The sequence below is a fragment of the Budorcas taxicolor genome, chromosome 16, assembly GCF_023091745.1.
Source record: "Budorcas taxicolor isolate Tak-1 chromosome 16, Takin1.1, whole genome shotgun sequence".
Taxonomy (NCBI): Eukaryota; Metazoa; Chordata; class Mammalia; order Artiodactyla; family Bovidae; genus Budorcas; species Budorcas taxicolor.
In genome coordinates, this window is record NC_068925.1 from 36,738,114 (window position 1) to 36,747,885 (window position 9,772).

The 9,772-nt window shown below is 32.9% G+C and overlaps 1 protein-coding gene across 1 annotated transcript in view; it reads left to right on the top strand.

The window, feature by feature from the left end:
• Positions 1-5,342, top strand: part of RGS7 (regulator of G protein signaling 7) — a 453,701-nt gene extending 448,359 nt beyond the window's left edge. The window contains exons 15-17 of the mRNA XM_052654047.1: positions 3,009-3,097; positions 4,480-4,534; positions 5,268-5,342. Coding sequence (XP_052510007.1) covers positions 3,009-3,097; positions 4,480-4,534; positions 5,268-5,342 — 219 coding nt within the window. The remainder of the gene's footprint in view (positions 1-3,008; positions 3,098-4,479; positions 4,535-5,267) is intronic.
• The last annotated feature ends 4,430 nt before the right edge of the window (positions 5,343-9,772 follow it).

Consider the following 9,772-nt stretch of genomic DNA (forward strand, 5'->3'; position numbering starts at 1 on the left):
TGTCTAACATGTTCAATTTAGGGGTGTGTGTGTGTGTGTGTGTGTGTGTGTGTGTTCGCGTGCGCACGTGCTAAGTCGCTCAGTCATGTCCAACTCTGCTACCCCATAGACTGTAGCTGCCAGGATCCTCTATCCATGGGGATTCTCCAGGCAAGAATACTGAAGTGGGTTGCCATGCCCTATTTCAGGGGATCTTCCCAACCCAGGGATCAAACCCAGGTCTACTACATTGTAGCTGGATTCTTTACCGTCTGAGCCACCAAGGAAGCTGTATGTAAAACAATTAAATGATCTATAAGAAAACGGAGATACTTTAAAAAGAAGAGTTTTTAAAGCCTGGAGATTTTTGTAAATTTGAATGTTTTTACATGAAAATTTCTTGAAGGGAAATATTTTAAATATTTGAAAGCTTTTTACTTTAGTTTCAACTCTGATACCTCGGTAACACATACTTGAACTCTTTAACTTATCTTCTAATATGGAGAGTCGGAGATTCTGACCTTCCTAAATAATACATTATTATGAATAGTCAGAACTAAATTAAATTAGCTTAAAGTTATGTAAAACTCAAACCTGTTTTGTCTCTGATGACACAACGAAACAGTAAAAACCAGTTTTGTCTCTGATGACAAACTGAAACAGTAACTTTAGGCATTTTTAAATTTTCCAAGTTACTTTTTTAGTCTACAAAAAGCAGAAAAAATGAAATTAATATTAATATATTAACTTCCTAAGACATAGTTTTATTTAAGTGTGTTTTTTTTTTCCCTGAAACTGGATGTACTTGTCTCCTTAGAAGTAATTTTAATTTCTACTTTCTCTTAAAATAGTATATTGTGCTCAAGAGGAAAAATAAATGTGTAATGAGAGGATATCATTTCCTAATGATGTGTTGAAATTGGCTTTTAAACCTGAACAAACATGTTTCATAATTTCTTAAAACCTATTTTAGAGAAGAATGTTAGCTCTAAAAAGTGTCTTATTTTTTAAATAGCTATGTTACTAAGAGAAAATATAGAAGATGAAGCGTGAGGTACAGAAATTTCCTTTCTTATTTTTACTCTCGGTATAAAATATATTTATCACTGGCTTTGGCTTAAAAAGAAATGAGCCACTATGCAGGAAACCAACACAGGTTGAAACAGCCAACCAGAAACCCATTCATTCACCCTGGCTCTGCCATGGTCTTCTATGTGGAAATAATTACATTTTATGGAGACAGATGAGAGAGAGCAGGAGGAAAATTCTGTTGCTTATTTCTCTGCTTGTTTTATCTTTCTTTCAATTCAAGATAAACTTTCAAGCATTTTTGTAGACTCAACAATGTGTAAAATATTTGGAATGACCTTCCCAAAAGTCTTAAAAAGAACATTTCTTTGTTATCTGTGTCATTGAAAAATATTTTTGCTTAATGTGTCTTCAATAAAAGAAAAAGGCGTAATTTTCTATAGAAAATATTACCACCTGACCATAGGCTTTTCTCAGTCAACCTCAGCTATTTAATCCCAGTTTTTTGTGGGTTTATAAACCCTATATTCAAAAATATAATAATAAAAATTCTTTCTGCTGTTTAAGAAGAGATACAGTGTAATAGGAAAGCAGATTCTGAAGGCAAATTGCCTGGGTTCTATTCTGAGCTCCGCTCTGTGACCTAATGCAAGTACTTCTTTGTGTTTTAGTTACTTCATATTTAAAATATATATGAAAATGGTTGCCAACCTTGTTGAGGTTTTGTGGAAATATAATTAACTAACAGAGGCAAGCACTTTGAAGTGTACCTGGCACATACTCAAACGTATTTGAGCACTTACTATGCATTCCCTTATACTTTGCTAAATGTTGATCATTCCTCAAATCCTGACAATAACTCTAGTTTATAGACTAGAAGATTGAGGCTCAGAGAAGTGAATAAAATTGTAAAATTAACATGTTTGTAAGTGGTAAATCTTGAGCAAGATAGGACCTGAATCCCAAAATGCTTGAGTCCAAAATAAAACATCATCCCACTTTTCCAACAACAAACTCTGATACAGTTCCAAATGTACCATACTTTTGGAGACGAACCTTGGGCTAGAGCCTGAATGTCAGGATTACTGAGGATTAATCCTGAATGTCATTAAGTGGATTCACAGTAACTACAAATCATTACCGGTGTATTTAAGACCAGGAAACTAAGTCATCTCTTAAAATATATGTTTTCTCCAAACAAGTAGACACTGGGACATTCAGGATACTCTCAAATAGTTCAGAACTCTGTCTCTAACAGACTAGAATGAGCAAGGAGCATTTATGCTCCCTTGGGCTGCAATAAACCAAAGCAGAATCTCCTTGGATTGGGCCAACATTGAATTAAATGAATATTTTTTTTCCTTTGTCTACCCATATTCATCTTCGAAACAAAACATTACAAACTGATTAGGATTAAATTATCGAATATTTACCTAATATATTTCAGAATAAGTCAAAACATGCATACAAATTAGGACATTAAGTAATTAAATATCACAAAATTTATTTCTGAACTTGTGCTCTGGCCTAAAGTAGATTTGCATGACAATTTTCACCAATGAGATGATTCATTTGGAAAGTCTGAACCCTCCAAGTACGTATAAATGCCAAGGTATCTAGAATGATTATTGAATCCTGACTTTGCATCATTCTCTTTTGGGTTAATCTTAAGAGATAGCAGATTTATTTATCTTAATGGTCTATATAAATCAACAACTTGATTTGAAATTATGTGATGACAGTCTACTAACTAAATCCCATTTTTTTAAGGACTGGATTTTATTTGCCTCCTCCATAGTTCCCAAACCAGTTTAAACATGGATCCTTAAATAAAAGAATAAATTTGAAGGTCTAAATTGTTCTATAAGCATAGAAAATATTCTCATCAGCATTATCATTATTACAGATTTGTTTTTGAATCCGATGTTGCATTCTTATCACAGTATTTGATTTTTCCTGAGAAATAATAAAAAGGCGCTTCAACCATTATTTCTTTTTAGGAGCACATTTACAAACTGATGAAAAGTGATTCATACCCACGTTTTATAAGATCCAGTGCCTATCAGGAACTTCTACAGGCAAAGAAAAAGGTATTGGTTCTTTGTGAACTTTTATGACTTAGTTCTCAGTTATAGTTATTTGGAGTAGTTATCTCTGCTGGGACCACAGTATTGGACAAATGGTAAGTGAATATACTCCAAGACCCTTCCCCAAACCCCTGCCTTTTATCAGGGTCATTTAAGTTGTATGTGTTTCTGCCTGTTGATTGCTTATTTTCTTATTGCGTGTCTGTCCTGGCAGATGTCCATGCTTTACAAAGTTTTTAAGATGCTGTTCTCATGTTTCATGTTAGTCTTCTGTATGCCAGTTTAAGGAAATAAGAAAATACAATAAAGAAAAGAACAATGCCATCAGATCAAAAACTCAGGGAGGATTTTCCTCATCCTGTAAACTGGAATGTATGTATATGCCTCATTACTCATTTTTTTCTTATGATAGTTGCCAAAATGCAGCAACTATCAGTAAACTGTTTCCTTCAAAATATTTTCATTTGGCATTTATCCTGAGTCACTTAGTATCCCTGCAATGAGACTTCATACCTAAGAGCTCCTAGCATATTTTTGAAGAACTGCAGTAGGCTACATTGTTCAATTAATGTTTATAATCAAAGTCTCACTGCTAGTAACACCTTATTAATCAGTTTAACAGAAAATGGAAAATCTGGATGTAAACATCAACATCATTCATTATTTTGTAATATTAAAATAGTCCATAGCTTCTTGAAATTCTGAGATGAAATAATTTTTATAATTCATGATCATCACTTAAGCTAATGATATTTTTCAAAGTCCATTGACTTTGCAACCAGACAGTTTCACTGACCAGTACAGCAACCACCAGCACATGCAATGGTTTAAAATTAGTTAAGATTACATAAAACTCTAACCGAATTTCTCCTACTCAATGGCCACAGCTAAAGACTTTTCAAAGTATAGAATGAAATTTCCATGCTTTCAGAAAGTTCTGTTGGACAGCAGTGGTCTACAGAATTAATGATATCAACAGAAATTTAGTACCAGTAGAAAATTATGAGGACATTCTGAACATAAGCCACTGGATTTTCAATAGTGTAGGCTTTGAAGATGTCAGCATAAAACCTAAACATATCTACTTTATTTCAGTGTCATTCGGTTTTGCTTGAAATCACATCATTTTGTTTGCACAAGAAGAGTTTTGGTGTTATAAGTATAAGCATTAGTGCAAACAGAGCCCACGCCCTGTGACAAGAGGCCTTCGGTGGCAGCTCTCCTGTTTTCCTGATCTCTGTGATTTAGAACATGAATTTGGTGTTGCGTCATTTCATCACCCTGTCTTTTTCTGCCTTTTTTTTTTTTCTGGCTTTTGCCTTCCTTCCTTTCTTCCTTCCTTCTCTCTCTCTTTTTCTCTCTGTTTGTTATTTTTCTTTGCCCCGTCCAACCCACACATGGACCGCAGAACATGTTTTGAAAACTTTGCACAGAATGTGGTAAGTTTTCATTTTTAAAGAATTGCAAATCATGAAGTCCAATTGGGAAATGTTCCCAGTTTCAAGCCCTATCTTCCATCTTGCATCCTTTGATGTGACAGCAAAAGTATTTATTGTCTGTATTCAAGTTCAGAACTTCCTACTTACCTTTCTGTCCCAGCACTTCCTAGAGTAGATAAAGATATCATATGTGAAAATCTGTATGTATCAAACTAAGACTTGGAAAGTAGTGGGTACTATGATACATAAAATGAAGAAATAACTATTTATATTTTCATTTTTATTCTATATATCTCTGTCTTTGTTAACAATAGTGCATGTATTTCTGTACTCTTTCCCTTAGCTCTTCCTAAGGCTTAAAAGATTAAGAACTACGAGGGTTCTGTGTCTCTTACTTTTGCAAAGAGAAAATGACTTATTTAACAGTGTAAAGCCAGAGCCAGACTCAGTATGAATGGGGGTTGGTGAGAATATATGCCCACCAAAGACCCACTAGCATGCCTTTCTCATTCGTTATTTTTCAGCAAAGTATTGAAAACTATTGCATAAATCATCCAGGAAACCAGTTGTTTTCCTACCAGTGTTTTCTTAGTATCTTGCCATGTGTTTTAGTGATATATCTGTTTGTGAGATTCTTTTTTTTTTTTTTTTTTTGGTATTGTGCCAGTGCCTTTGGAACTTTCTGACATTGTATAAGCTCAAACTAAAGCCTTCAACACATTTATTTTTATAGGGCAGAAACATCCCTATTTTCCCATGCCATAAAAACTGTACACCAACACTGAGGGCCAGCACTAACCTGTTATGAAAAGAGGTAGAAAAATCTTGGTTTATACTCCAGTTTGTCTGCATTGTCTGTTGAGTTGTGTGGTCAGCTCCATGCTGCTGCTGCTGTGGGTGTGTGTTGTGGCTTTTGCTGTGATGGCCAGTTAAGTGGAGTTATGTGTGTTGAAATGTAAGCTAATTGGATTCAGCAAAAATACGGTTTTTGTTTTTAGTCTCCTTCAAGGCTCCTTGTGGTGGGGAATGTTAATCAGTTCTTTTTATGAATTCCCAATTAAAAGACTTTAAAAAGCAGTATATACTTTGAACATTCATTGTGATTGCACAAATTAAAGGACTGGAAAATGAAGGACTCCAAGAATTAATCACACTATTAACTTCCCAAAATTTTGGCTGGATCTTTTGGAATCTCTGACCTTTAACAAAAATTTTTCTTAAGCATGCCTCATAAGTCACCATGGGAAGATAAAGACAATGCTAAAGAAATGCCTCAAGATTTTGCTGGAGAAAGTCACCATAGGATGTTGCACAGTGCTCTGTGTATTGTTTAAGAATTGTTTCAAATTCATTCTTTTCTAACATAGTGCTGACAGAATATTGTTCTTGAGATTGGATTGGAAATTGCTGTGATATAATTAAAAACATATAATGTAACTTAAGGAAGATGGAAAGGGAAAGCAAAATGGCTGTCTTTCCTCGAACACCATCCCCACATCTGACCAACTTCCTCAAATCTTAAAGTAGCACCACATTGTCATTCATTGCAAACCTTAAGAAAAGATCAGTAGAAAATAAGAGGAGTGAGGAAGTAATCCTATGCACCTTCAATCAAAATTTATACACCAAGTGCCAACTAGACTCCAGACATTGTACTATATCTTAAAAACAAGACCTTAATTGCTATGGTACATAATGATATAAACAAAATATTATGATGTACAGGAGAAAGATAAACTATTTCTATTTATTAGGGTAAATAAGTAGAGTCCATGAATAATATGAGAATTTCCAGAAGTTACATTTAACTGGGTAAGTAGGATTTCATTAGGCCGAGAAAGGCAACCATCTTTTTAAGGAGAATGGTACAAAAGGCTGAGATTACTGAAGAAAGATAAGTTGAGTAACATTCATACCAGAACATGTATATACACACAACATACTGATAAATTTCAGATAACCTTCAGACAGTTATTTAAGGTTAATCCTTTTCCATCCAGGAAAATGAAATGTAATATCTTTATTGAATACTTTGTTTTGATAGTACTGTAAAGAAATGGAGTAAAAAATTAGAAAGGCTCTCTAATTTCCTCAGTAGATTACAAATTACTATATTTATTTGATTAGTCATGAGAAGTGAATTTCTATCCTGAAAATTATTTTTATACAAAAATTAAAAATATTATACTGTATACCGTTAAATCTTTTGATGGTTAATTTCTATTTAAGGTTCCCTTTAACTTTCTATTTTCATTTATTTTTTTATTTCCTCTTGGTTCAGTGTTCTTCAATATTATGATTCCTTTTAGAGTCAGCAGTTGTGATAGGCATCTGAAGTACTAACATAATAAATTTTATGGGATGCCTTTATAGAATCAATAAAATGATTTTAACACAAGATAATGAATGAGTGGTTTTATTATAACTAAATAGAAATAATGGAGGAAAGATAGAGTTTAAATAAACATTTTAAAGGAGTTCTATGTGGAAGTTGCTCTGGTAAATATAAGGAAGCTATGAGATAAAGTGTCTAAGAAATGAACTTGGGGAAATACTTTTAAACAATATGTAGACTCTGAAAGGACCTGGGGAAAGTGAGATAATGATAGTAACTCACGTTCATTGAGTACCTGCCATGTGCCAGGCTCTTCACTAGGTACTTTATATTATCTAATTCAATTTAATCTGAACCTGCTAGTTAGGTAAATATAATACTCATTATTTTACTCATTTTATAGGTGAGAGAAAGTCAGGACTAGAAGGAAATTTTTCTGACTTTAAATTCATTACTTTATAGAGTACTCATTTTCTTCCTATTATACCCAGCACTGGAAACCTGAAATGTTAATATTTAGGCTTGAAACCCAGTCTCACACTTTCTTGCCATATGAATTTTTAGAAGTCAGTTAAACTGCTGCACCTCAATTTCTTCATCAACAATTTCTTTAGCCAGAAATAGCCATAAATAGTACTTGTATAAATAAACAGGTTTAAGAAACTCTTTAAGCATGTTTTTGAAACATGCTTTATTTGCTTAAATTGCATCAGAAATATCTTCCAGGTCATTTCATATTCTACACAATTCTGTTCATTAGCTGCACAAAATTCCTCTGAATGGATATACCTATAATTTATTTTTCTATTCCTCTATTGATGGACATTTATGTTATTCTTTTTTCTTTCTTTATTCATTGCCAGTATAGCTCAAAGTGTCATAGGCATTCATCCAGTTAAATATTGATTTTTTCTTATAAAAAATTTAATTGCTCAGTTAAATGGAATACAAAATTACAAAAGAAGAGATGTCTATTTATTTTTCTCTCTCTTATCATTTTGTTTGCCCTAATGCAAGAGATACATACACTAGAAGGGAAAATAACTTGGAGAAGGCAGATATCATAGTTTGTATTCTTGATTTCCAAAGCACTTGTATTACACATTAATTAATAGCAGGCTTCCTTGTCAATTAGTTTTCAATCTATGAAGAATTACAGTGTTTTCTGGCAGTTTTACACTGTTTCAAGATGCTATCTAAAACTCTATGGATTATTTCTAGTCCCTGGTCAAATGATTTTTATCTTGGTTTTATTAAACATGAAATCTGGCATGAAATTTCCTCTCCATATGCTAACAATCACCATTATTGTACACTGAGCCCACCCTTCCCGCCCATGAATTTGAAAATACAACCTGACCAGTTATGGAGCAGACCTGGGAGAGGGCAGTGCTGTGTCAAATCTATTCATGCAGACTCACAACACTTGAGAAGTAACCGAACCAGCATAGATTAGAAATATCAAATGCCCAATGGTAAAGAAGAAACATATAACTTGCACGGTTCAGCCTGAAAATTGCATCAGATTGCAGTCAGAGCAGCCAGGTTATTTGGGGCTTAAAATGTTTTTGAAATCTGGAGTTTTTTTTTTTCTTGTGAACTAAGATTATATCTCCTCGATCTCTTTTGCTGTTAGACTTTTGGTTTATTGTTTGTTTATCAATTTTCGTGTTAGGTCAGTTCTTTATTCTTCTTTCCATTAAATTTTATCTTGTGAGTTATCACATTAGGTAATTTTTTGGAGTATCTCTTCGTTATCCTGTCTTTTAACCAAGATTAGCAAATTGGCATCATTCATGCATTCATTTTAGTAGAATTATATCAATTTAGTCAAGCAAATTGCTGATTAAAATGTCATAAGAACAGAAATGAAGAGAAATCCACTACTCCAAAAATTAGCACACCTTGAAGGTAGTTGTTTATTTAGTTACGAACTTCCTCTTTTTCTGTCTTATCCACAGAAATACCATGAAAGACTGCTAAATGCCTTACTTGTTTAAAGCAACTTCCTGTCCTCAAGTCCGGTGAACTCTTTTTAAAAACAAGTAAATGAGCATGTACTTGACAAAGATCTAATGTGATTTATATGGGGAGTTCTTTGCAAAAAAAATAATCAGAAGAGCAATACGCCATTAGAAAAATAAGCAAAGGTCTTGATCCGTTTTAACAAAGGAAATACAAATAGTCAATAAATATATAAGAAAACAAAAAGAAAACCTATAGTAATAACCAAATTTAATTCAAAAGGCAACAAAATAACTTTTTCCTCCAATAGATTAGTTTTTTAAAATAATAATATCTAGGATAAGAAAATTAGTGAATTCACATATTATTCACACTTAGTAGGGATATGAATTGCTAATCATTTTCTTGCAGAGAACTTTATACAATGTGTCAAAAGCTTCAAAAATACTCTCTCACATTCAGTTAGTATTTCAGCTTCTAACAATTTAATTCTAACAAAACCCAGATGTTTATACACAAACAAAAATATTCATTGCATCATATAACTGCCAAAAATAAGACAGAATCTGAATATACAATTGTGAATTTCTTAAATGCATTAAGGTATATCAACCTGATGCCGTTATTAAAGAATAGATTTTAGAGCATTGGCTTTCATCTTTTTTTATCACGACCCATTACTATGACATAGTAATGCAATATGTATATGTTTGTGAGTGTGTGTGTATGTATATATAAACTGTACTTATGCATGTTTATATGTGTATAGGACTAAAATAACCTTTTAGAAATAGCACATTCCCTTATTATATGCAACTTACCCTAATATGTTTTTATTTATTCTATGTTATGGGATTTTTTTCTAAATGTTAATAGCATCTTTCCGAATTGATTTCCTTTCCCTACTAGTGTGATGAATTTGAACAAAATATATGTTA